This window comes from Temnothorax americanus, unplaced genomic scaffold (assembly GCF_048541705.1).
Source record: "Temnothorax americanus isolate GAGA-0224 unplaced genomic scaffold, ASM4854170v1 Scaffold64, whole genome shotgun sequence".
NCBI lineage: Eukaryota > Metazoa > Arthropoda > Insecta > Hymenoptera > Formicidae > Temnothorax > Temnothorax americanus.
In genome coordinates this window covers 334,615-362,381 of record NW_027509786.1, presented here as the reverse complement: position 1 = coordinate 362,381, position 27,767 = coordinate 334,615, and the positions used below count along the sequence as shown (strand labels likewise).

General features: G+C 29.4%; 6 protein-coding genes and 1 long non-coding RNA gene across 12 annotated transcripts in view; 3 read left to right on the top strand and 4 right to left on the bottom strand.

Annotated features, from left to right (window-relative positions):
- Positions 1-1,641: 1,641 nt before the first annotated feature.
- LOC143905631 (uncharacterized) lies at positions 1,642-5,656 on the top strand. 4 transcript variants are annotated; one of them, XR_013259263.1, is made up of 10 exons: positions 1,642-1,780; positions 2,271-2,589; positions 3,064-3,160; positions 3,242-3,551; positions 3,667-3,766; positions 4,011-4,112; positions 4,217-4,375; positions 4,499-4,577; positions 5,399-5,440; positions 5,519-5,656. XR_013259263.1 is itself a non-coding variant. In XM_077421165.1 (8 exons), exons 2-8 carry the CDS (start codon positions 2,296-2,298, stop codon positions 4,556-4,558), a joined length of 1,122 nt encoding a protein of 373 aa, XP_077277291.1. In that variant the 5' UTR covers positions 1,642-1,780; positions 2,271-2,295; the 3' UTR covers positions 4,559-4,702. The 4 variants fall into 4 exon arrangements, 2 of the variants coding, with proteins under 2 accessions (XP_077277291.1, XP_077277292.1); XR_013259264.1 differs by having other exon boundaries at positions 5,504-5,644; XM_077421165.1 differs by lacking the exons at positions 5,399-5,440; positions 5,519-5,656 and having other exon boundaries at positions 4,499-4,702.
- Positions 4,735-9,614, bottom strand: LOC143905630 (putative cytochrome P450 12a5, mitochondrial). Its single transcript, XM_077421164.1, has 11 exons — positions 8,856-9,614; positions 8,372-8,656; positions 7,709-7,820; positions 7,528-7,650; positions 7,031-7,172; positions 6,512-6,759; positions 6,122-6,305; positions 5,881-6,056; positions 5,638-5,716; positions 5,367-5,576; positions 4,735-5,286 (listed from the first exon to the last, which is right to left on the bottom strand). The coding sequence occupies exons 1-11, from the start codon at positions 9,010-9,012 to the stop codon at positions 5,176-5,178; spliced, it is 1,827 nt and encodes a 608-aa protein (XP_077277290.1). The 5' UTR covers positions 9,013-9,614; the 3' UTR covers positions 4,735-5,175.
- Positions 9,615-9,750: 136 nt separating this feature from the next.
- Positions 9,751-12,988, bottom strand: LOC143905633 (H2.0-like homeobox protein). 2 transcript variants are annotated; one of them, XM_077421168.1, is made up of 5 exons: positions 12,858-12,988; positions 12,568-12,762; positions 11,973-12,182; positions 10,106-10,293; positions 9,751-9,948 (listed from the first exon to the last, which is right to left on the bottom strand). In XM_077421168.1, the coding sequence occupies exons 2-5, from the start codon at positions 12,671-12,673 to the stop codon at positions 9,778-9,780; spliced, it is 675 nt and encodes a 224-aa protein (XP_077277294.1). In that variant the 5' UTR covers positions 12,674-12,762; positions 12,858-12,988; the 3' UTR covers positions 9,751-9,777. The 2 variants fall into 2 exon arrangements, with proteins under 2 accessions (XP_077277294.1, XP_077277295.1); XM_077421169.1 differs by having other exon boundaries at positions 12,870-12,988.
- Positions 12,989-13,085: 97 nt separating this feature from the next.
- On the top strand, positions 13,086-17,254 carry LOC143905632 (uncharacterized). The gene is made up of 5 exons (XM_077421167.1): positions 13,086-13,189; positions 15,658-15,966; positions 16,078-16,328; positions 16,503-16,616; positions 16,991-17,254. The coding sequence occupies exons 2-5, from the start codon at positions 15,888-15,890 to the stop codon at positions 17,252-17,254; spliced, it is 708 nt and encodes a 235-aa protein (XP_077277293.1). The 5' UTR covers positions 13,086-13,189; positions 15,658-15,887.
- On the bottom strand, positions 13,543-15,597 carry LOC143905634 (uncharacterized). 2 transcript variants are annotated; one of them, XM_077421171.1, is made up of 4 exons: positions 15,460-15,592; positions 15,194-15,358; positions 14,808-15,097; positions 13,543-14,511 (listed from the first exon to the last, which is right to left on the bottom strand). In XM_077421171.1, the coding sequence occupies exons 2-4, from the start codon at positions 15,345-15,347 to the stop codon at positions 14,374-14,376; spliced, it is 582 nt and encodes a 193-aa protein (XP_077277297.1). In that variant the 5' UTR covers positions 15,348-15,358; positions 15,460-15,592; the 3' UTR covers positions 13,543-14,373. The 2 variants fall into 2 exon arrangements, with proteins under 2 accessions (XP_077277297.1, XP_077277296.1); XM_077421170.1 differs by having other exon boundaries at positions 13,544-14,511; positions 15,194-15,367; positions 15,460-15,597.
- Positions 17,215-27,767, bottom strand: part of Cep164 (centrosomal protein 164) — a 35,319-nt gene continuing 24,766 nt past the window's right edge. Inside the window, exon 11 of the mRNA XM_077421161.1 lies at positions 17,215-20,573. Coding sequence (XP_077277287.1) covers positions 20,326-20,573 — 248 coding nt within the window. The 3' untranslated portion in view covers positions 17,215-20,325. The remainder of the gene's footprint in view (positions 20,574-27,767) is intronic.
- LOC143905636 (uncharacterized) lies at positions 25,642-27,614 on the top strand. The gene is made up of 4 exons (XR_013259265.1): positions 25,642-25,756; positions 26,228-26,314; positions 26,374-26,477; positions 27,507-27,614. It is a non-coding gene; the product is annotated as an uncharacterized LOC143905636 (long non-coding RNA).

Sequence of the window (27,767 nt, the reverse complement as noted above, 5' to 3'; positions counted from 1 at the left end):
GAGCGCCGTTCGGGTGTCACGGTTCGGGTGGAGGTCGTGGGCATTCGGTTTGGTATCGGTATCGGGAGCCCGGAATGTCTCGGGCGGGGACAAATCCTGAGAGCCTTTCGAGTTTATGGGCAAATTTCGTTTCTTACCGTAATTGGAATGGTGGCACTGATCGGTGCCGGAGTGGCGGTCGCGGTTGTCGAGGCCGCAGTCCCCTCGGCACTCGTCTGGGAAGGAGGAGTTGTGACGTGACATTTGTCGCGTCCTCCGCTCAGACGGTAGCTCGGCCGAGGGGAAGGTCGGGGATGGCGCCTCGACTCGGGTTGAGGAAGGGCTGTTTGCGTTGACTAACCTTTTTAGTTAAGTTCCGTAGGAATGACAGGTAGTGCCGGAGCGGGGGATCACCGACCACATGTAATGCCCGTATCAGACTACGGATTGGGATTGAGATTTGAATGAAATTTGACCAATCAGAGCAAAGTTTACTAAACTTGAGATCAATTTTTTCTATTCTGATTGATTAAATTTCAATCCAATCTCAATTTAATATCAAAATCCGAGTCATTTTTGGCTAAAATTATATCAAATAAATATATGTTCTCGTCAAGATATAAGGTAAATTTATAGTATTTGTTCACTGCCGTCAAAATTGCCATTGTACCGGTATCGCATACTGTTAGTGTAGCCTTTTCATTAATATTATTAATTTACTTTGCTGACGTCGTCAAAGCATATGATAGAACGATAAAAGATAAAATTTTGACGACGGTCGTCAACAGCCAGAAGTCGTCGAAGTAACAAATGTTTGCAAAAAATTGTCTTCAATGTAGTTGATTCAATTTGCATTGGATAACCATCACGTTGTATACATATATTTTTCCGCTTAAACAAAATTAAAGTTAAGTATAATGCTTTATCGTCTTTATTCTTCTATATTAAAAAATATAATATTAAAGTTTTTATTTTGTAACATTCTGCAATTAGGTTTAAATGTTTGTAATATGTAGATATAATAAAATAATTCAAATGACAAATATAATAAATATGCATGAGTTACTTATACGACGGTTGCTTCGTTGTCAAATATAAATCAGAGAATACATATCTATGTATAATATGTCAATCCGTAATTATATAAGTTTATTATATTACTAGAAATATAATCGTATCCTTTTATATTTAGCAAAATTTTTAATTTGCATTTGATTATAAAATATAAGTGTCTCAAATTAATAACATAAGATTAAAAGAATTAAAAGCAGACGTGATATAATGGAGATGTATAAAATTTGTAACCATTGACCGAAAATATAAATGTTAATTAATAAATTATATAACATATTGCCAGATAGTCACCGTGTCTTTATTTAGCTGAATTGCTTTACCATCCATGTTTTGCTGTCTTTATTACGATACATTGCAGACAATCTCACAAGGAACCGTGCAACTTTACTTCACTGTGCTAATTATACTTCGCTATCGCTGTACTGGATTTAATTATTACTAGACAATTACCGTTAGATCGTAATAGTGCGTGTAGTGTCTGAAAGTGTTTGTAAATTCGCGGTAGCATTGTGTTCGATGCACATGATTAATTAAGCAGTCTTAGTCTTCCTCGTCCTCATATGGTGGGAAATGTAGTTATAGGCAAGGCTGTCTAATCAATAAATGTTTGTAAAAATTGCTCCTCTATCCATTTTCCGGGTAGTAATTCATAGTACCTGAGATCCTCGGAAACTTCAATATTGCAAATTTTTCTTGGAAGTCATCTTTTTGACGGAATAACTTTAATGTAAGTAAAATAAAAAATAATAATTCGAGAATATTGTGTCTTATAGGCTTTGACATTTCCAAAAGCAATATAGCTTCCAAAAGCGAGCTTCAAAGTATGAACTTGAAATTATGTTCGACACATGTGATTTATTAAAATATTAAATAATATTGCATAACTTATTAAAATATAAATTTTGCGATGTTAAAACTGAAGTTTTATTTACAATATATTTTTAATAATATAATGCAATCACTTAGCTGAACATTTAGTATGATTTATGAAATTGTAATTTTTTTATACAACACGATTATACACATTGAGATCCGTTGAGAATCAATGCATCCTGCTTTGAGGGTAGGGTATAGCCCTGCTTATATCATATGCACCGCATGTATGTACATCATCTGGCGCCTCACGATAGTGAGTTATTATAGCGTCTACTCACTGGCAAATTATCTTTGCAAACTTCGAGGGTGATTATAATTACCTACGGTTTATACAATGCTAGCTTGAATTTCCGTCGTGTCTTAAACATGGAGGGAAAGGTAACGCTGGATAAAGTAATCGCCTTTCTGAGGGTATACTTAACATTCGCTTGCTGTTGGCCTCTTCCACCGAACGCGACGAAGCTCCAAAGACTCGTTCGCAGTGCCTTCCAGTGTTTTTGCCTCACGAACTCGATAGTACTCGCCATTGCGGCGGTATGGACACTCTACAAGCACAGCGATAATGTGCTTCTAGTGATGAAATTAGGATGTCAATTGAGCGCCATCGTGCAAGTTCCATTACAGCTGATACTCTTTACGATGCAAAACAAACGTTTGCAGGTAGGATTTTTATATTAAAGTTTTTATATTAAATTGGTGAAAAAGCCATGCCTCTATAATAAAAAATTTAACAAAATCTGTAGTATACATTTCTGTAATTATCTGTAATTATTCCAGCTGTAATAACATATCTGTAGTACATATTTCTGCTTAGACTTGTAGAAACTGTTTGTATTTATGTAGGTATAAGATAAATTGTTAAACCAAACGTTTTATTTAACGATTATAAACTATTTGCTTTATAAAATAAGAATATTATTTAAACAGAAATATAGGTGTAAATATATTTATAATTTTTTTTACTGCTGTGTGTGTGTGTGTGTGTGTGTGTGTCTTTGGAAATTTTGCCGCATAATTATAATTATTACTATATAACATAGAATAACAAGAATAACATAAAATTTTTCATTAATAATTTTCGTATTTATATAAAATAATGAAAGAACTTAATTAATATAAGCTTTGGCAATGCAGTTTATCATTTTGGAAATGGAGAGTTATTATCAGAGAGCGCAAGAATATGAAAAGGAAATTCTTCAACAATATGTCGACAAATGCAAGTTATTTTATGGTATGTATGTACATACAGCACAGCATCAGCTTTAACTATTAAAACACATTTTTTTTTAAATAATAAATCTAATTACTGTAGGTATCATTCTTTGTTGGTTGGCAATGACAGGAATCAGCGTTATAATGACGCCTTTATTTTCGTCACAATCATTTCCAAGTGAGGCGGAGTACCCGTTCGACGTGCAACTTCAACCATTGAAAACTATTATTTACGCGCATCATATATTAATCGCTTATCAATGTGTGATACAAGTTAGCACCAATACCTTTCCTGCTCTTCTACTTTGGTTTGTAGCTGCCAGATTCGACATTTTGTCCGTTCGGTTTCGTACAACGACGAACATCAATGAACTGATAAAATATACGCGTGAACATAGTCTACTACTTAGGTACGTAATATATAGATTTGAAAAGAGAGAGAAAAAAGGGAAAAAATTAAATGTATAATAGTTATGAGACGTAATATAGAACAATTATACTTTCTAAAAACAAATATTTATATAGATATGCAAGAGAAGTGACGCGTGCAATTCGTTACGTAGCATTATTATGCGTGACTTTTAGTACCGGCGCTGTAATATTCGGTTATCTTACTTTTATGAGTGTAAGTATATATAGTGTATAGTGCATTCGTGTATGAAAATTTTTATATGTATATTCCGTGAAAAAAATTTTACTTCATAAAATAATGCTGTATGATTTTTTCATTCGTTTATCTGCTTGTGGAAAGTGAATTGCTTGGAACTTACTGAAACATTTGTTTCTTGTATAATGCAATACACAGTACATTACATAGTATTATGCGTATTACATATCACACTATCTTTCCCCATATTTACACATAACAGCGTCAACCATGGTCAGTGAAGTGGACGTTTCTTATGATAGCTTTTTGTGGCTTTGTGGAACTCTATATGTATGCCTGGCCAGCTGACAATGTAATGAGCATGGTTAGTTATTTGTATATAAAATAAAATGCATAATTACATGTAGCAGGGATGACAAAAATCCATTTTGTACTTTTTCTAATGTTTTTTTCAAAAATTGTTATTAGAGTACCAATATAGCGTCTGCCGTCTACGAATCACTATGGTACAGTGACGATCTGACCATGCGAAAGGTTTTAGTACATATCATATTAAGAAGTCAACATCCGGTCACCATTTCAGTTCCAGGTGCATTACCAAACTTGTCTATGAACTATTATGCATCGGTAAGAATTTGTATTATTTTACATTTTTATTATTGCTTTTCACTTCTTAGATTCTTCTTTTGAATTCATTTTTTTCTTAGATTTAATAACTATTTTGTATTTAAAAATTTATTATTTTCTCAGTATATCTCGACAGTTTTCTCATACATGGCATTTGTGCGTATCATGATGGGTCAGGAGTAGAAAAAGGATCAAATTTAAGGTAAAAATCTACAAATTTATATATTTTTGAAATGTCTTCTAGTAGAACTGCAATGATGATGTAATAAAAACGTGTGTATTTATTAGTAAGAATATCCCATAGATATCCATATGGAAAGATCTTATATATATGTATATATTAATAGAGTTATATATGATATCTATAAATAAATTTTAACAATAATTGTTAAATTAATGATTTTATTTGTAACAATTAATATCATAATCTTTAACGTTTTAATTAGTACAAATATACTTTTCTTACAAATAATTTGTACGTTTCAAGTAGATTAGAGCGCATTGTGTGAATACAAACATAAATACATATTTTACTGCAACTTCTAAGCTATTTTGTTAATAAAATAATTATGTAGTTTTTGACATAAAAAAACAGTACGGTTAATACATAAGTTTTTTTCCCTCCTTCATATAGCTTTTGTACAGAGGTAATCTTGCGATAATAATTCTTATAATATGATATAATAATAATTCTTATAATATATATGATTGATGATATAGGAAAGATACATCTTCATATCTAATAATTATCTTGTTTTTTCAGATTTTTTAAATCTGAATTCCATATTTCTTTTTATTTTTTAATTTCTATCTACAAATCGAAAACGTAATGATCTATTTGGTACATTTATCATAAGAAATCGACTTTGAATCTCAGCATAATCATACTCGATTGTGAACTCTTGTACCAACTGTAAAAAATAAGATATATTTTTATATCTCTTCTTTATTATACCTACTTACGCCTTAATGCCTAATAAAACTTATATACTTTTGCAGTAAGTAACATCATTTGTATTTCAGCCATATTTCGTCCCAGACAGGATCGTACACCATAGCCAAAAGGTAGACACGAATACTCTTGATAATCATTATACGCATATTCATCCCGATTTAACCATCTTTCAGGTTGATATTTTTCAGGATCTTCAAAATGTTCCTCACGCTGTGACGTTATTTGACTTGCCATTATGACAAGAGTCTAGAAAATGAAAATTATTCATTATATCGCTTCTAGACTTCAACCAACATCTACAACTTACTCCTTTTGGTATCGTGTATCCATGTAACGAAATTGCCGACGATAATAATCTTGTCAAATAGGGAAATGCTGGTCGCAACCTTTCATAAAAAATATTACATTACATATAATAATTGGTTGGCACATTTAGTTATTTTCCCATTTTGCCATTTTTTATACACAATAATTTAGAACTATTTAAAATTTTAAATAATGCAAATTATAATGTTACATAAAGTTATCTTACTTTTACAATTTCTGTTACCTAAGACTTTCTTTTATGCATGCTTTTAGATATGGCATATTTTCCAAACTTTCTTTTGTCTGAGTACATTCTTTAGACGTTTTAGATGAAACAGAGATTATTTCATTATACAACCGTTTCTGTACTCTAGGATTCTTCGCTAGGAAATAAAGTAGGAATGCTTCGCAATTAACGACCTGAAAATTTAAGATAAAAGCAATTTACATTCTTATTACAGTTATGTTAAATTATTGCGTATTACAGCTTGAACGCCTAGAATAATCGTGTCCATCAAGAGGATAGAAATGTCATTTGGATGAATACGCTGAATCATCATTTTTTCGAGTAATGGTAAATTTCTCTCTTCATTCGTAAATTTTTCTTGCTTTGACAGTGATGAAGTCTGCAGTTTATTCTGAGTTTGACGAATATATTTTCCAATAACTCTGGAAAAAGTAAGTAAGTAAATGGCCATTTGAGAAAAAAATTAGCAAAATATAATATTAAAATAGAAAAATTATGCTATTAACGTAATTAAATAAATAATAAATAAAATTGTAATTATACTGCACGCTCATATTTATTATGTAAACAGAAGCACATGGCTATAGTAAGTAAGCTTTATTAAAGCAGATAAACTTTGTTGACTTACTCGTCAAGAACGTCGCAAGCTGCATAAAGTTTTTTAGCAAATGGAGTTTCGAAGAATCTCCACACCTGAAATCCAGTTTCGCAGCGGCTCATATACGTGTGAGCCGTGATTAATGCATTAATAATTTTTGTAGCTTCAGAGGCTGATTTCGAGGTAGAATCAAGAAAACCAAAATGTTTGTTGAACATCGTCATATAGAAGGATTCCATACCCCATGCGGTGAGTTCTCGATGAAAATTTGCTGGTACCTGTTGTTCAAATACTAACTAAAGTACTACTTTTTAAACTGTTATATTAACGTTTAGTAGTTATGGACAATAAAATGTGTTTGTTCGTTTTTTTTTTAATTTTTTTAAATTTGCTCATTATTAATTTTGTGAGACCTCAGTTTGCTTCCATATATATAAAACACATTGTCCTATTTTTTAATATTATTTATATAGAAGAAATATAGGTTAAATTTAAGACAATTAATATTATTGTGCAGCAATATTAATTATTTACTATTTGCTGTCGTACCTCATCTTGACGGTTACGTATATTACGAATTCTATTAGTAAGTTCGTCACACACTGAATCCAATTTTCCAATATAATCGGAAATAGTCTCATGCAACGGCTGATTAATTTTCTTTTTCACTTCCAACCATTCCAAATCTTGTCTAATATTTTATAAAATTTATTACCCAATTATTTATTAAATTATTGCATGCATTACTAAATGCTATTTATAGACACCGAGAAAATAATAAAATAATTGTTAAATATTTAAAGAAAGATAACGTGTATTATAGGTAACGTGTTGTATTAAACTATATTTTTATCAAACTCACGAAAGCTTATATATAGACGAAACATGACTAAATATTCAGGTTTGTTTTATTTAAAAATAAACATTTCTTTAAGATATGAATTTAAATTATTGAATCCTCTTGCACAATTGAATTTATTATTTTATATACAACATTTTAATAGTTGTATTGAATTTTTTTTCATAATCAATTGTATTATACTTACAGAGAAAACGCTCCAGCTGAACGATATTTATGATGATTAAGGCGGTAATGTTGAAGGATATCGATGCCACTACGAATAGGTGACTCGCTTTCCTGTTTGAAAACTTCTGCTATGTGCTCAGGCCTAGAATGATTGGTGAATTGATTGTTGGGAAAAATATGAAAGCTATGATATATCTCACCTGTGAATCATAATTATATCATTCACAAGCGGTCCGTTAATCCGCACGATGCACCCATATTCATCAAACAAGTACTTGATTGGCGTGACATTGCGATTCCAGGATAATCGTCCTACAATATAACATCAAATATTCTTAATTAATATAATATCAGATTATATAAAGTTTCTTTTATATAATTCTTGCACATTAATTAACTTGTTTAACCGTTTACATTATTAATTAGATTAATTATACTCTAACAAATAATTGTTACGTTAATATTTCTTCACTTTCTTAGATATCAAAGTTTATTCTATACATATGCAATATTTTATCATATAATGACAATGTGTTTTTTTTTCATATTTTATAAAAAAATATAGCTCTTAAAAGTTTTTTACCACGGTATATATATAAATATGTAACTTATTTAAATACATATGCATCTATAAAATTTAGAAACTTTTTACATATTTTGTATATTTCACCTATTTTTGTAAGCCTCAAGAAGCAATTTGCTCAAAATTCGAAAAAGCAAAATTAATTTACATTCTACGTGCATTATTACGTACAAAGACAAAACGAAATTTTGTTTCATATCTTTAAAATTCTTTGAAATCAATTGAAAAATACAAAAGAGCTTTTCGAATTTCAAGGCAATTGAAATTCAAGGGATCGTACCCTGGGTAAGTCTGCTTATTAGCAGACTGCAAAACAGTTGCGTACCCAAGAGTGGCACGTATCTCCAATATTTTTCCCATAATTTCAGAATTATTGGGCCAGGAATCTCCTCAAATGGTAATGGTGCTTTTTCTATACGAACACGTGGCACAACTTTGGATATAGGAATTTTAAAGCTTTCCATGGCTGTCTCAGAATTTGCCGTCTCTAATAATGGCATCGTTTGTGTTGACGTTACAGTTGCATTTACCGTTGGAATTGCATGCGATTGCGTCATAGAGGCAGCTGAATTAGAGAAATTTGAGATGTGACAGAGTAATACCCATTAATATTAAGACTATGACAAAATATATTTTCTTCTTAAAATGTGCAGTGACTTACAATTAGTTTATATACATATTTATATGTCACTTGCATTTCGAATATTACGAAATATTATTATTAAACGGTGATTATTCGAATAATTAAGTACTATTTCTCTTACCTATTACGTCATTGGAATTGAGTGGCACGCATTTTCTTTCCTCAGTACTTGTTAACGTATCTGCCAGTTTCATCGTTGAGCGATATAAACATTTTTTGTACGTTTGCAATGAAAGATCTCGAGCAACAAGAATGGATTGCATTAAGCAACGTATCATTTTGCTTTGAAATTATGATATTTTTATAGCGTTAAGACACAGAGTCTTACACCCTAAATATAAAATGCAGTTAAATGTACGTGAGATTGTTTAGAAACACAGATGCGAGCTATTTAATGTATGTATGATACATTAACATATATAATATATTAACAGAAATTTGAATTTTTGTTCATACCTGCTAATAAATATTGTTTAGAAAGTCTAAAAAGATCGCCAAATATTGCCATGAAATGGCGATCGAGTTATATATGTTAACACACTTAACACTGACGAGAAAGGAAATAACAAAAACGTTGCCACGGCAGCATATCGAAAAAATAGAAAATCGTATTAATGTGTGTGTATGTATAAAGTTTTAAGGTAGTCCTTTCGCCGACACACAGCTAGTCAAGTAACAGTCCGTCAGGTTATATACCGGGTGATACCGGGCTGCGTTCGGAAGCATCAGGAAGCATCACTCGATTGCGCTCCCTTCTCTTTATAACTTGTTGAAATAGAAGGAGAGGGGATGAGTGTGCGCGGTGACGTTTCGTTTACTATTGTGATATTTTTTATTAACCACATTAGTACGATTTGTATTTATTATATATTATATAATCATTATATATATATATATATATATATATATATATATATATATATAGTCATCTCATAATAATTCTTAGACTTTTGATAAATGCTTATAGATGCAATTATATTTTAAAATAAAATGATTTTTTGCCTTATATATATATATGTGGAAATTTCGTAAATCTATAAGTTTTAATCGATTTCTATATCTTCTTCGTCTTGTTGCATCGTATTATTGGCGATGGATTCAACTAATTTTTGCGGAAAATCCTTCTGCGTAGAATCTGGACCGGTCAATGCAGCGTTTTCGCTCTCTCTTGTATGCCGCCATTTCATCCGACGATTTTGAAACCAAACTTTGACCTAATGATGTAAAGATGACTTTTTTAAACATAAATGTGATGTTTTTTATTATTATTATTATTTTCTTAAAAGTGCAATAACAAATATTAAAATTTCTTCATTTTACAGGACACAATAAAGGTTGACATATCAGATTTTATTTTATAAATTATGTAACCTGTGCGTCGGTTAGACCTAAAGTTGCTGCCAACTGTCGTCTGTCTGGTTTTGTGATGTATTTCTGTAGAGAGAATCTTCTTTCCAAGCCTTTCCGCTGTAAAGAACTAAAGACGGCTCTGGACCACGATCTCTTTCTCCGTGTGTTTGTTTCCGAAGAGTTCACCGTCGAGGAAGATGAAATAAGTGCTGAAAGATGAATATTATCTCAATTTGTCTCCTAACAAACTTGAGAATTTTATATTGTAACTTAATAATTTTTTTAATAATAATATATATATATATATGTATGTATAAAACTTAATTTTTTGTATTTGATAATATAAAAATTTCATTTTTAAAGTACTTATTGGAAATATATTAAACAATTTTTTTGAGATTTAGAGAGGATTTATTTCGAAAATATTAAATATACCTGCATTCAAGGAAAACAATTACGAATTTTTTTGCAAATTAAACAGAGATAAAGAAGCATCATTAGAGATAAATGCTGCTCTTAGCGCGATAGGTCTCAGTTCTACATATACATATCTTATTGTTAGTCCGAAGAAACCCCGGAGAGTATGGGGTACTTCGGACTGATTTACGATCGTACGAAAGTATACAACATCTGTACGTATTTAAACAGTGTGGTACTCCCGCTCAAACCGAATCTTCGTACAAATTCGGACAGATAACTTTAACGTCATAGTTATTTTGAGGTTCCTGTGTTGATCTCTAGTCCAGTATATTTCTAATTTGTAGATTCAGCTACATCTAATTTTGGATGTTGCAAAGAATTAATCTAATAATATAGGGGAGTTTATACATTAATATTATGGAAAAAAAATATATATATATACATATATATATATATATATATATATATATATATATAGAGAGAGAGAGAGAGAGAGAACATGAACATAGCATAATAAAGACTTTTTAATAGTTAGATATACCAAATTTTTATTGTAATAACTCGAAAATTGATTTATATTGCTATTATTATATTTATAAACTTATTATTTTGTTTCTATTTAAATAGAATTTGCTAAAAATATGAATGACTAGATTAATGTAATATATAATTGCTTAGATTTATTAAATATATACTTGTTTTAGATCTTACATGCAGTAATTTTATGAATACGGGAGGGAGAATGCAGAAAGAGGGAGGAGATGAGAGAGAGAGAGAGAGAGAGTCTTAAATAAAAAAAGAAAAAATATAGATGTTACTATAGATTTCAACCAACCGAGAAAATGCGCATCGAAACCGCTGTTTACGCCATGCATAAACGCTTGGTGGCACTTAAGATGTCGTTTAAACACAGACAGGAAACACGTGAATACACTGATACGTAAATATTTTGTTCTACTTGCTTCTGAATATCAGTAGGACAAGACAGTATGTCCATATGGTAACATTTGGGAGCAATGATGTGACCGGCGACGCTTATAATTAGTTGAATCTTTTTAGGATATTCTTATGAATCCTTTTATATAGGAAAACTCTACTCGATATTCAAATTTAAATGATCATAGCGTCTGACAAGCTGATTCTCAAAAGACAAATGATATGATAAAGTTATATTTAACTATTATCAATTAGACTTTATTTTAATAGAACGCATAAATGTTAAGTTGCAAATTTGCACAATCCTAAACATCGAAAAGATACAATAAATAATGAATTTGTTTCGACTTGATTTTCAGTGAGAAAAAAGCATTTTCTACAATTATAAAAATATCAGATAGTTTTCTCTCTCTCTCTCTCTCTCTCTCTCTCGCTCTCTAGGACACATTATGTAGTGTAAAATATTAAATTTTTCTAATGCAAATTTTGAGTAAATCGAGATATATTAAAAATCTAGTTTATTAGGATTTACCTCTTGGTACGGGGCGTAACGGTGCCGGCCGATATAAAGTTCCTAAACCCTCCATCAGGCCAGTATAAGATGCAGATGTAATGCCCTCAGATAATGACGAATGAACATGCGGAAATGAAATGCAAGTTCTGACATTTTCGCATCGCTCGCAATTTTCGATGCAGGGACAACGTATTGATGGAAGTTGTATTGGAAGTGGCTTAAGAATATCTATCAACGTACCGATTTCGGTAAATTAATATTTTTATAAGATATATATATATATATAGAAATAATAATATTATTAGACATACATTATATAATTGTAATGACATAGAGCTTTATTATTGTTGTTAGAAAGAAGTATTGAAATTAAAAAGTATAATTTTTATTTAGTTATGAATGAGGAAAAATTAATACATATAAATTCCATTAAGTTAATAGATTTGATTAAAAAGAGAATATGTAACTTGATATGGAAAGCTATCCGAAAAAATTTGTGAAATAAGTTATAAGTTAATTACGATTATTATATATAAAAGTAAAAATAATTCTATGTAGTAGTATGTTATAAATTATTTTTATAATAATTTTCAAATGTTATTTATATATTTACCTGTTTTTTTTGTAAAAATTTCATTCGATAATATGCGATCCACGCCAAATTTCAATTGTCTAGAACAATTAGCGTTATCCATGATGAAAGTATTAACGTCGTTCATCGTCTTTTCTAATACGAACTCGTTAAAAGTTAGCACATAATTTGCGTTAATGACATTTGAAAATCCGCGTTTTTATCTTATGCACGTATCTGTTTATAGGAAATATAAGTTTATAGAGAATTATATAATTAAAAATAATGTAAAATAAATTCCAGTAATGTTTGTCGATTTATTGTGTAATTACTTTACTATTTACATTAATTCACTTGCTTCACTCTTTATGACACTATTTTAAAATTGCACATAATTATGTTAAATATAAGTTTAAGAATGAAGTCTGAATTAATGAGGATTTATCACTTTAGCAAAAAATATTTGTGAGCACTGCAGAACAGTGTAAAAGTGAATGAGTGAACTCTGCCATGTTGAGAAATTTCTGGCTGAAAAAAATCACCAGTTGTGCTTTAGCTGGATTAACTGGATTGGTCCACGAAAATACTAGTAGGCGGGACTACGAGAAGATTGGTCTGGCCAAGATGATGTGTCGGATGCTGCGGATATAAATGTCTAGCTAAGGTAATATTCTCTGAGAGAAGCTTTGAAAAGATAAAAAATCGTATATAATGATAGCAATAATAATAATAATAATAACAATAAAAATAACATTAATAATAATAAATTATCTTTAATATATCTTAAACTGTTAATTTTGTAAATAATAAATTCTTGCATAAATAAATTCCCGATGTGTGTGCGTGTGTATGGATGTGTTATTCAGCTTTTGATTTCTTTAATTTGGTATATTTGTTTTTTGCTATTTTCAAATATAAATAATTTTAAATATTTTTTATCGACATTTTTTAAGATAAAGTCTTCAAAAATTTAAAAAATATAAGAAATAAACATGTTTAAATGTGTTTAAGAGTTTGACACAATTCTTTTAAAAGTATCATATTTAATTCGGTTAATTAATGCGTAAGTGTTCAAATGTGGATAAATTAAATGATTATAACAAGATGGTGGATGTTATACGTTACGTCTCATAATTGCTACTTTCGGACATGAACGTCATGTAATCAGAAACGGATTATATTTCTCGAAGAGTTTTACAAGAATTCGCATATATCGGTGAAACAATGGTATAGAGACGCATATGTGGTCGATGATATCTTTGCGAGAGCCATATGGTTATCTTTACGTGTAGGTCTGCGGAGTATACAGCCACTTAGATGTTTATTTGAAGAGCCATGTTTGAAGCTGCCTCTCTACCCACACGCCAAGAATATTCTTCGAGATATATACACAGCACGATCTTCTATTCGATTTTATTAGGTTTTAGGATTTTCATGCAAGAGTCTGAAGATTTGCGTGATAAGTACTTCTTGAATGGAGTTAATCGATCGACATCATAAATTTCGATCACATTATAAAATTATAAGAAAAATTCTCTTCTCCAAAGTCTATACTAATACAATTTATTCTTATACATTTCATCTATTCTATTCATTCACACATTTTTGGCTCCTATTACGATATCTCATGCAGTTTTAGCGCTACAATAAAAACAATTAATTTAACAATAATTGAAAATAATATTTTACTAATTTATTTGTTGTAACAATAATTTTTATATTGCGGAATCTTGTTGTTGGATTCTTTTATAAAATATTTACTTTGATTTATTGTATATAACTATATTGTAACTATATATTAAGTTAATTAAATCTTTTTAGAATACACAGAGTTTATACGATTTGTGGTCAATTATACAAGGCGTAACTTCTCGAAAGCATAATCATTCCTTCATAGAGTTTGTCTGTTTCAAAGTTGTTGTCCATCGCATCGAATATTAAAATATTCCGTTTGGGGCGGTTTAGTTTCTGTAGGTTTTGCAGATTCTAGAAAAAGTAATTAATAATAAAGTAATTGTTCGCTTAATTAGACATATAGTTTGATTATAAAAAATTTATAAAAAGTGTAAAAAGATCTTGCAATAAAATAATAATTTAATGACAAATAATTACTTCTCTATAGTAACTGTACATTTAATCGAAGAAATAACATAATAAAAATTTATAATAAAACCATAATAAATTGATATTTTGCAACCATGAAAACGGGTATTAAATAACCGCTAAGTATATTTTTTAATATTGTTCAGTTTAAACGTAAGAAATTTGATCATAATCGTTACCGAGAATATGAGGACATTTCCGTTTCCGTTGGGCGTACTATTGCGACGAATCGCTGTAATTATTAGTGTAAGGAGATAACCACCGAATGCGAGAAAAGAGAGCGCAGTTACTGCCAATTGAAAGATCTTTGAAATCTTCGTGTCCTTGCCTTTTTCATCATAGTGTTCCTCATGTCGTCTCATAGGCTTTTTGCTATTTCTCTTCAATGCCACCGGCAAAGCCATTGGCAGTGTCAACGGTAATCTTCTGCTGTACATATCGATATCTTCATTTTCATTTTCGTTAACATCTATAAATAATATAAAAATAAACAACTATTATTACATATTATATATATATATATATCTTGCACATGTAATATCTTCAATATTATCTTAAAATTTACCATTATTATTTGCGAGGGAAGATCTTATGTGAATCAGTTTATCCATTGGTAATTCACTCAAACTGCGAATCTCATTGAGATATAAAGATGAAGGATCTCCAGATGTTATTTTTAAAATGCAAAATGCATAAAATATTAATAAACCGCAAAACATAGCTGACTGTTCTAAAATTTCTGGTTGTTAAGACATAAATATGTATTCGCACTTTAGTTTTATCATAATTTTTTAAAGATATTATAATAATTTATATGTTATATTAACTTACTTTTAATAGCAGAAAAAATAGACACTTATTTTAAATATTTCAATTTCAAAGAGTACAAAAATTACGTATTTTTTATAATATTAAACACTTTCCGTACAGATTCTTCAACTATGACGATAATAATAAGCTATATAAATTTGGAATGTTACTTCCAACACTTTTGTCACTCTGGTCAACTTTTTTACTGACTTCTAACAGGAACACGACTAAATGGTGATGTGAAACACGGATGCGGTTTTCTTACGCTTGGCTGACGAAGCAAGAAGAGTGACAATCACATAACAGGCAACTCAACGGGGACTATGTCGGAGACGCAACGGAATAGAAATAAATGCATAATTAACGCAAAACATCCGTTATAAACTGTTTTACTAAGATCCATTAGTGGGTAGTAGTCTCAGTATTGTTCAACAGTTTGATTCGACGAAATGTCTAGCGTTTCGTGTTTTCTCTTTTGTGTTCTTTGTATAACTATATTTGACAAAGTGCAACTCACCAAAACCGAAGGTGAGTTTATTTTTCCTCTGAAGAATTAAGCTCTCGTTAAACTGTCCTTTGAGGGGTATCTGCTGGTACCAAATTATTAATCGTTGTATAAAAGTAAACTTTTAATTACAGATGTTCTGGATAAGATAAAGGCAGGATTACAGTATGCAAGTAATTATCTGGAAACGGCAAAAGATATTGCAGATTTGGTGTCCAAGAGTTTAGGTCATAAGCAAACACAAAAACGAGGAGAAGATGGAAATGATGAAAAACAATCGTTTGGTCCTTCAAATTTCGTTTCTGCTTTCTTTCGACTCATTGGATTTGATTCACAAAAAGTCGCAGCAATCGCAGTTAATAGTGTTGTATTTCTTGCACAGATGGTAAGTATACGCATGGCATGTATCTATATTATATATGTATATGTATATGGTCAGATGTATGTATACTATAAATTGTTTACCATGTGTATACACATGGTGTGTAATGTATACACTTTTCTTTAATATATCGGATACGTAAAATTTCGGAAACGTTACGATTATTTCTTTTAATAGATAGGTACGCTTTTTGGACTGAAATCAACGCAAAATAATATTGCTAGAAATAAGGATGGCGAAGAACTGGCTTGGGATCCTTTAAAATTTACTTTGGAAAATAAAAATAAAAATGTAAGTTGTTACAAATATGAAATATATATATAAGAGAGAGAAAGAGATTTCAATTTTGATTTAAATAACAAACAAAAAAACTATTTAAAATTAATATAATTAAAATTATAAGATTACAATATTTACATTTGAGTGTTTTAGGGCTGGTTGTTCCAGCCTGTTGGTAAACTACCTAATAGTTAAATCATATGTATATGTCTTTGTTTATCCTTTACATAGGACAAAGATAGACATGTGATTTAACTATCAGGTAGCTTACCAATAGGTTGGAACAACCGGCCCTTAATTATATGTACACATATACATAACTGAGATATATTTGTAATTCAAATATATTAATATAAAACGTAAAATTTTTTAATTATGTTTAATAGATTCGAAATTTAGTTAATCAAGCAAGGAATCCGAATCTACCGAATCAGTTAATAGCGAGAATGACTGGTTCTGATTCTGCTTGCATTCGATTATTATTATGCAAATCATCTCCGATCATAAAAGCAGCGCAAACCTCCCTCAATAATAAATTGCAGAATTATATGCATCGAATGATTGCGTGGTTACCATCTAAAGAGGAATTTGAAAGAAACGGCGACGAATGTGAAGAGAAGCATACTGATTGCCGTTTATTTTTGTCGTAATAGTTATTACCATTTCAAGAAAGTTATAGGAAACGATGAAATATTCGTATTAGAAAAGTCAGAGATATATTTCTGTTAAAGTCAGATAATAATTATTTCCACCAATGTTTTGCAGATATAATTGAGTTTCTTTTTCTCATTTATATTACAGACTAAAATGTTTCGAAGATTAACGATATTTCTTTTACTCTTTGCATAAAAAAATATCCAACGCAGAAAATATTATTAATTGGAATACGCATGCAATTATACGTATATATACATATATATACACGTGTGCAAATTGATTTTGCATTGATTCCTATTATAATGTTGCGGAGAAGATTTACACTGTTATATTGGTACATCGTATAAGCAAATACGCGACAATGATTGCACAATAGAAAGTAGAAATAACGTTACTTGTAAAGATAAATCACATAATTATCACAATTTGCACTAATTCGCTAATTAATAATAATACTTCATTTAAATACATAAAAACATATTTGCGATATAATAAGGATGGTGCTAATATAAACAGTCTCTACACTTTGGAATCTAGAATTTTATTATATCCGTACTTAAAATTATAATTAATCTTTTAACTTATATGAACAATAAAATATATAATTTGTTTTTTTTCCTTTCTCTCTTTCATTAATATAGATTAATTTTTTGATCTGCCTACGGTCGTTATAGTTACATATATAAATTATTCTGTATTAGTAGATTACTGACACACGCATAATATGTCGATTACATAATATCAATTTCAATAATCTTAAGTTTATATAACAATAATAACAAAAATATGAAAAAAAATTGAACAAAATATTATATACATATAAATATAATTGTATATTTTATATAGATTGTCTATTCATATTGCTCATTTTTCGTATATTAATGTTAAAAATTCTCATCAAGTTATCATTGATGACCGTCTTCATTAATGAGTGGCACAAAAGTAAATTACCAAAATTTGTTATATTATTTTATATGATATCTTACATCTGAAATACGCATATCTTTTACATATATTCATCATAATTTATTTCAATAAAAAAAATGTTTCTTATGACTTAAAATACTATACTATTTGTATAAGAGCTGTGTGTATATACTTACACGAGAGAGAGAGAGAGTAATTATATAATTTAAATAAAATAATATTTTGCCTACATATAGATTTGTAGGTTTCAAGTTTTAATACATTATAAGAATTATGTAAAGTATAATTATTTAATCAACTAGACATTATATATCTATATTTCAAAGTGCGCAAACGTCAACTAATTTATATCATATATTTAATGAGATCACGATATTGTGACATAATTTATATCTAAATATTATATGTTTATATGTTATCGCCTTTCTCTAAAAGTTGATTATAGTCAATATATGATCGTCATTGAAAATTTGATCGACCAACAAACATTTGGCATATATTCAACTTATTTAGTAAGTAATTTACGCGATTTATACACGACGTTTATCGTTATCTAATTAAGAGAAAGTTTTGGCATTTGAAAAATGACTGATTAAGTATATAGAGATATTTTGCTAAGATTATGCGCGATCTTGCAAAAATTGTTCTGAAAATAATAGTAATGTCTTTTGTAAGTATTTCTTTTTTGCAAAGTATATGACATAAATATAAAAATTTTGATTTGGGTAGAATTAAGATACAAATTATAGAAATTTGCAAAGTATTCTACAAAGTATTTCGATTGAGTATTTGCAGTTCCATAACATCACAATTAGTAGTTGGAATATCGCGCGTCACTACGATATACCACACATTTTCTTTAAACGCAGTTAAGAGTTTTACACTAATATATGTATAATATACTATTTATTATATATAAGAGTTATATTCGTTATATATTACAATATGTTACATACTAATTAAGAAATCGATCCCAAAAATATAGAGAGAGAATCAACAAAAAAAAAACCACGGGTCGTTTATTATAATATGCGTCGTATCGCACCAATATATAACGTCAAAACCTGGAAATATTTATTTACAAAAGAGACTATCCATCAAAAACCTCGTTCATATATATATATATATATATATATATATATATATATATATATGCACCAACCCTATATCATTAATTTATAAATCTTTTACTTACAATGTAATATAAAATTTAATAATCAAAAGTGTCAAAGTGTTTATTATTATCCATGGATATACTAATGTTACTATAATGTACAGGTGATTAAGTGTATATAAAACAATTAAAAAAACTGGAAGACAAAAGTAAAAACTAAGTTTCTTTAATGGTTTTTAATTTTACTATATAGTAATATACGTTTTGTGCAATATTTGGCTTTCGAAAGAATTCGTCAAGAAAACAAAAGTCTTGCTAGGCGTAGCATTTCATTGAAATTGGTGTACTTGGATATTTCTATATATTTTTTTACTTGTATTAGATATGGTCTCTCGATCTCTGTAGGTATATGAAAACTACTATACTGTCAATTAAAGTTTGGAAAATTCTTAATTAAAGTTATTAATAAAAGTTTCAATTTTTATCAAAGCGCAATCAATTAAATCTCCATGAATTAAACTTAAATTATTATAATTGCTACTGTAAATGGCTATTGTGAGTGTTACATGTTAATTATCACGTCCAATTTCCTTCTCGTCTATATATATGTAAATTATCAATTGCAATAGTATACATATATTCTTATATTCTTGAGTTCAGTTTTGATAATTTAGCAAAGAGAGAGAAACAAGATTTGGAGCAATACGCGAGCGCAGATTTGAGTTTTATATAAATTCGATGCATTTATGTTTCAAATAGAATTATTTTCAATTATTAAGAGAAAGAGCGTATATAAAATCATTTTCAACGAATTCTTAATCATAATTCATGTAAAATAAATTAACTAAATAAATTGCACAATTAATAAATATATTATTCTATAAAGATATTAAACTACGTAAATATAGCTTAATTAAGTAATGACAATGCTATACACTTAATTATTCATCAATTCAAAATTATTTCAGAATACGGATTTGGAAAAAAAAAAAAAAAGGAGAGAGATTCTTTAGACGTAGACCTTTAAAGAGTCGCCTGACCAGGACTAATCAAATCAGTATTTTCAACGCGAGCTTGGCGTAGCCAATCCCTGAGATTTCTGGTCCTTTCCATCAAATTCGAGGGGTTCCTCTCGACTGTACCAACGCTAGTGCTGAAACCGCTATTAGGGCCATACTGAGCGATAATGTTTTGAGTTGTCGTAATAGGAGGTTGTGCAGCGGTTAATTGAGATAGGATGTTAGATTGGATATTCGGCGTACCAAAGGCACCTAAAGAAAATAGAGAAGTTGCTTATATATTCGCAGTTTCTTATAGATAGAAAAAATTTTTAACTAAAAAAATTTTTTGCATTTTATAAAAAATTATTTAAATTCAATCACGTGAAAAAAATAGAACACATTATTATTTTATAGTACTAATTTAAAATATATGTATATTAATACACAATATGATATAAATTAATTTTGAAAATATTTCACATTGGTTTATAACACAGGCTTGCAAATTTTGACGTTTTTTCTGCGGTCTGAAAAAGAATAGTGATTTTATAGGTTTTTACGTGCTGAATCCGAATCCGCAAGCAAAAGTGTCCAAAACGCATTTTGACCATTTTTGAAGATTCATAGCTGATGAACCTGATGTGCGAAAGACTTTTAAAATGTTTTAAATTAAAACTTGAACATTATCCCACATAGCACATAATATTGCAAAAATATTGCAGTAATATTGCAATATAGTGGAAATATTACGTATTACAATAAAATATTTCAGAAATATTACTGATGTATTATACGTCTTTAAATAATATTGAAATATTACAGTAATATTGCTGCAATATATTATTGAAATATAATACTTTAAGTAGCAAAATAATGTCAAATGACATTTTAATGACATCTTATTGACGTCATTAAGACGTTATTAAGGTATCACACAATCATACGTATTGCACAGATAATATATACCAGTTAAAGAATTTTGGACTGAAAGAAAGAAAAATCTAAATAAAAAAATGTGATGGAATCAAAAGAGACTGACTTGTACTTTTGGGGAATAAAAGTGATTAAGATAAATTTTATAAGTGGTATTTAATTTTATAACTTGTTATTTGTTTTGTAATAATAAAAGGTAATTATATATATGATTAATTTTTAATTAAGAGCCAGTAAGTAAATTGATAATAAAATAAATGAATAAAATTTAAAATTTATATTTCTTATATAATCAATATTAAACTTTTCAAATTACGAGTTTGTCACACGGATAAACAGAACGTTTCTGTGTGCGTAAGTGGAGGGAAGAACGCTAGTTTGTGTGGCTATATGCGCTTGGTCGCAGCACCGACCCCATGGTATAAAGAAAAGAGGTATGCTCTTACGCATCATTCTATTAGCCAATCAGCGATCTGGAACAGGTAGCCTTCATATTGCTTTCTCAGCCAATGAGAATAGACCGCGTTTTTAAAAGATCAGTAAATTAATAAGTTTGAGATTATGGCTGTGTTCCAAAATTGACTGCCAGTGCTAAAAACTTATAGCGCACGTAACGGAAATTATAGATTTTCAGCGCTGGCAGTAATTTTGGAGAACACAGTTTTATACTTAATAATTTTCTATGCATAAACAAGCATAAAATATTAAGCTACAATAAAATTGAAAACTATTTTTCTAATCAAATATATTAATAAAAAAATAAAACAATGATGGTAAACAAATAAATTATTAATAAGTATATACATAGTATTAAAATATAAAAAAATTAAATAAAATAAAGAATATGTATTTTTGAATTTTTTAAAACAAAACAAAAAAATAAATTATGTAGTAAAAATATATTAAAATTTTTTTGTAATAGTACAAATAGGCAAATAAAAAGACGGTATAATGATTTCAAATATGTAAATAATTTATTTTTAAAAACTACTTAAAAAATTTTGTAATTTTTTTTGTTCGATGCTTATTAGTAACGTCAGATTTTAGTTTTTTATTTATTTCTCTTAATCTAATATAAGTCCTTGTTCGAACAAGACATTGAATAACTTCTTCAGGAATATAAAACTTGTTTTTAATTTTTTCTTGAACAAGTTTTGTGACGCTCTTGAAAATCCAGTCTTCTTTTGACAAGAAAAATCCATGAAATTCTTGAAAGATTTTGTTCATCTTATTTGCGGTATAAATGAGAGCGTCACTTGGGTACATCAAATTTCCTTCCGACAAAAATTGAATCCAATCAGGTGAATTATGATGTACTCCTAATTGACGCGTTGGTACACCTAAATGGGGATACTTTTTTCGAAATCTGTGAGCTGCATATCCAGCTATATAATTAAGAGCTTCACCTTCGATTATTTCTTGAACGACAGTTCTTTCATCGGTGGGAATATCATCTACAGAAACGGAATGTAACATGATTTATACAAGAATAATTAATACGTTCGCAAAATAGCCATGTATTCATGGTGTAAACTTCTCCTTACACCATGGATGCACCGGTGAAATATTCCCTTTTGCATCTATATCATGTATGGGATAATGACCGTCCTTTTCGGTAGCATCAATATTCGGTAGCATCAATATTTTTAACATTGTAAATAAAAATACCTCTATCAGAATCAGAATCATAGAAATCTGCTGAAACCAAATGTTGATCCTGCAGATCTTTGAAAAGATTATCGTCTTCTTCATTGACATTACCATTTTCGGGATTTTCTAAAGCTATTTGCTTTATAGGATTGTTTAGATCACTAAAATCAACCAACGTCACGTCACAATCTGGTTGAGTGTTACAAGATTCAGACAAAATATCAGCTGAATGTTTTCCGAGTATATACCAACCTATAGCCTATAGCGTAGATTTAAGGCAGATGGCTGGTCATTTGTAGCTCCCATTTCTCGAAGGAATGAAAATAAGTTTTCTAGACAATCTTGGTTTAATTTGTTTGTCAAAATAAACTTTACTTTAAAATCATTAGAATAAGTTTCTTGTAAATATGGTAACAATTGTTCAAGCGATGTGTTACTCAGTATTATTCCTTTCTGAAATGGCAGTAAAGTATTATGCCTTTGTACTTTCATTTTACGCATTAAATTCGTAACATTACGTAAAAGTTCATTTTGTTCCTCTAAATTGCATCCGTAAGGTGTTTCACTAGGTTTTCCTTTACTACAGAATTTGCTGTTAAGAAGGTCGAACCAATCGTTTATCTGTTCTACAAATTCTGCTGTTTCTTTACAATTTTCACTAGTCAAAAAACCTTCTTGGTGATACCATGTAATTGCACGCGCCGTACTTTTAGACAAAACTTTTGCAGCAGACCGAACTTTTTGACGATTAGCGCCTGAGACATCCAAAATATTTTGCGATATTTTGTGTAAAATTTTCAAGTCTTTATTTTCTTGCAGCTGTACTATTTCTTCTATACATTTTTTAGTAATACGTTTTTCGTTTATAATAAAACCATTATCCAAAAAATGATTCCTCACAAGCTTCAGTAGATGAGGGACATCGGCAAATACAAAAACGTTAAGATTTTGATCTTTTGGATGCAAAAAGAAACAGTTTTGTGAGTCATTTATGCCGATATTTAGTTGTGTCCAAACTTTGGTATTTGAAGATCCCAAATCAGTGGTAACTGCTACTACAGTGAAACCAACATCGTACAAATTCGAAATAACATCTTTTACAATGTCCAGCGTTAAAGGTTGATCTGCTTTGTAATAAATTACTTGCTTCCATTTGCCGAATAAACCTCTAGCCATCCCCACTTGGCAGGTCTTGTGTGGCCCAACGACTCGCTCGTTTTTTTTTTCAATCTCTACTTTTTGCGATGTATAAATCTCATCGAAACTAAGAACGACTATTTTTTGAGAAGCAGACATAGATTTTCCTTTCTCTTTTATAACACTTATCACATCTTTCAAAATACCTTCATCTAGATTTAAGCGAGTTGCCCATTTTCGCAAAGTAGATAGTCCAGGAAGTGGGTATTTATTTTTCCTTAAATATCTATACGCTTTTGGACTGACACTCCGTAACGATATTGCAGAGGAAATGTCTTCTATATTCCATTTAACTCGCTTTTTATTTGGGTACATAATTCTTTCAATTTGCTTTGGTGTAAAAACATTTTTAAGAACTTCGTTAACTTTCTTTTTAATAGTAATATTTGTTCGCTTTTCAAGACGCTTTAATTTTATTTTAAGTGCATTAATTTCCTTATTCTTTTTTGCCAATTCTTCATCTTTCAGTTTTTCTTGACACCTGAAATAAGATTAAAATAGCTTTAATGAAATTTATTTTATTTTATGTATTTTTTCCGAATAGTGGCACATTTAATAATCTTAAATATGTAAATGCTTATATTCATACCTGACAGTTTCATGATGATCTTGTACAATTGATTGACTTTCACTACATCCAGCCATGTTAAATGAATGTTCTACATTACTTAAAGTAATTTTATTACTATCAGAAACACTGACAAACAAGTTTTCGCAATCCTTTGTTACTTCATTTTTATCTGAAACACTATTATAACAAATAAAAAAATACTGTCACTTTAAAGTAAAAGGAAAAAATTATAAATATTCTATGTATGTAGTTATGTATGTACCTGACATTTTCATTGATTATGTTATTGACTGATGTGGAAATATTCATGCTTTTGCAATTTTGGTCATTTGAAACCTCAATGTGTGTGCATACATTTTCTGTATTTATATTTTCAGCGTTGTCTCTGCTTACATTTGAGTTAACTATTGTTTTAGCTATTATTTCTGCATTTTTTCTATACACGTTTACTTCTCTCAAGACACCTCTTGCTTCCTCAAAAATCAAATTTTCTGTCGGTACTGCATTTGGTAAAAGTGTACGTATTCCCTTTGCATAATTATCACCTAAGCATTTTAAATGTTCTGGGATTTCCTTATAACAATTTAGTGCAAAATGTATGGAACATACTCGAGCTGTAATAATTAAAATGTTTACATAGGTAATAAATTATTTTAATATTTTTCACGTCTTAGTTAAAAAGTATACTTACCACTTTTGAGGTTAACACTTTTACCACATGCTTTTATCCACTTTGCTGCAGTGTCTTCGTCTTTCGAAAAAGAAAAGAAACGTATTTTCTTTTCTTTCACATTCTCGTACCTATTTTTACATCCCTTAACACTGCACACAGGCATATTTACATTTTTTGTAATACGGTCTGTAGTTACGATTCCGTTCTGTTTATGGACTGTCAAAATCCAATATGTCGGCGACTTGTTCCACCGCCATGTCTGCGCAGAACAGATCAAATTTTGGTCTGCCGAAAGAGCATACCTCTTTTCTTTATACCATGACCGACCCCCACCATTCCCGGTCTTCTCTCGCTGTCTCTTGCATGGCTTCGTGGGACCACGCAATCACGTAGTACGACACCGCACAGAAACAATCGTTTTAATTTCAGGTAATTTTTCTTTATTTAATAAATATTGTTTACACACAAATATTTTTAAGAGTATTTTTGTATAATTATTACTAATATGTACATTGTACATATATATTTGGCGATTTGTCGTTAAATCCAAAAATAGAGATTACGTGGCATGGTCTGCAAAAACCACGTTAATATCATAAAAATCATTTCAATGACCATCTTAAAATACATATATTTGCCTTTGTAACCTTATTGAACGAGTCTCTAATGAAATTATTTATTAACGGATTCATACTTAAATCTTGATGCTATAACTTAACCTCAAAATTTTTAACAGTTTAATCCAACTGAAGCCCTCAGTTGGAGATACGTGATAAAAATATGTCGATCCCAAATCTCCTAAAAAGCAGTTTAATCATTAATTAAATGATTTAACCATGATTTTTTAACCATTTACGTAATTTTATAATAATTATTGTTTTTATGCTATATATGTTACAGTATTGCTTTCCATCAGTGGATGTTTATGCAGTCCAGAGCAGCACCAAGTAGTTTAGTAGAAGAGCAAAAGATTTATTTATTAGATACGTAAGTAAGAAAAAGTTAAATTTGATATAAACCATTACTGTTTTTGTATTATGTTGCAGTGTTACGTTGCTTTCTATCAGTGGAAGTTCACGCAGAGCAGCACCAAGCAGTTTGATTTCTATCAAACTCTTCTGAGCGACAGCTTTATTTATTAGATACATAAGTAAGAAAAATTTAAACTTGGTATAAATTGCGTTCCAATATTTTAATATCCAGTACTGAAAACCTAAAGTGTATGTATAACATTAACCACAGATTTTCAGTATAGACAGCGAATATCGGAACACGTCATACTTAATCCCGTACTCTTATGTTTTAATATGTAATTATGTATGAAATAAACAAAGTGATTTATTTCGTGTGCCAATCATCTCCGCTATAATTATCTCAGAAAGTATTGATTTATTGGAAAAATGTTTCAGATAAAAGTTGGAGGGTTCAAGGAGGACCAATAGACAATTTTATTAGATTTTGAATCCGGGACCTGTGTTAAGCCTAATAGAATCCAAGTAAAATTATTTAAATAAAAACCCCTTTTTTTTATTGTATTATCTTTTTTTTACTAATTAATATGAACAACTTTTGTCTGAAACATTTTTTTATTTGCCTTATACTTTTTGAGATATTCAAGGAAAACTTGGTATTTTTTTCAATATTTAGCTTACAATATTCTAATTTCTTTAAATAATTGTGTACAAATGAAAGGTTTAAGGAAATCTATACATAAATATTTAAAAAAATTGAGGTTTTATTGCAATAGCATATTCATGAGACTATATCAAGTCAAAAAGTCTTGTATCATTTTTCCCTCCGACAAGCATTTATCAAGATATCATAAACTAAATATTTAAAAAATTACCAAATTTTTCTTGAATATCTCAAAAAGTATAAGGCGAATAAAAAATGTTTCAAACAAAAGTTGTTTATATTAATTAGTAGAAAAAGATAATGTAATAAAAAATAAGTTTTTATTTAAAAAATTTGACTTGGACCCCCTACTGGGCTCAACATGGGTTCCAGACTCAAAATCTAATAAGATCATCTATTATTCCTCTATGAACCCTCCAATTTTTATCTGAAACATTTTTCCAATAAACCAATACTTTCTGAGATAATTATCGAAAATAATTGGCACACAAAATAAAACTCACCTTGTGTAAATAATAATTACAGTTTTTATATTATGTTATAGTGTTACGTCACTCTTTATCAGTGGAAATTCATACAGTGCAGAGTAGCATGGAGCAGTTTTGAAGAAAAAAGAGATAGAAAGATAATATTAATATCATTTTCTTAATATTGTATGTAATACTATTATCAAAAATAACAATTTAATAAAATTTAATAAAAATTATTAAAATGGTTTAATTCCTAGCAATATTATACAAATATCACGCAAATATTATAGTAATATTACCGTAATATTACTGATATTCATTTGAGCGGATATTTT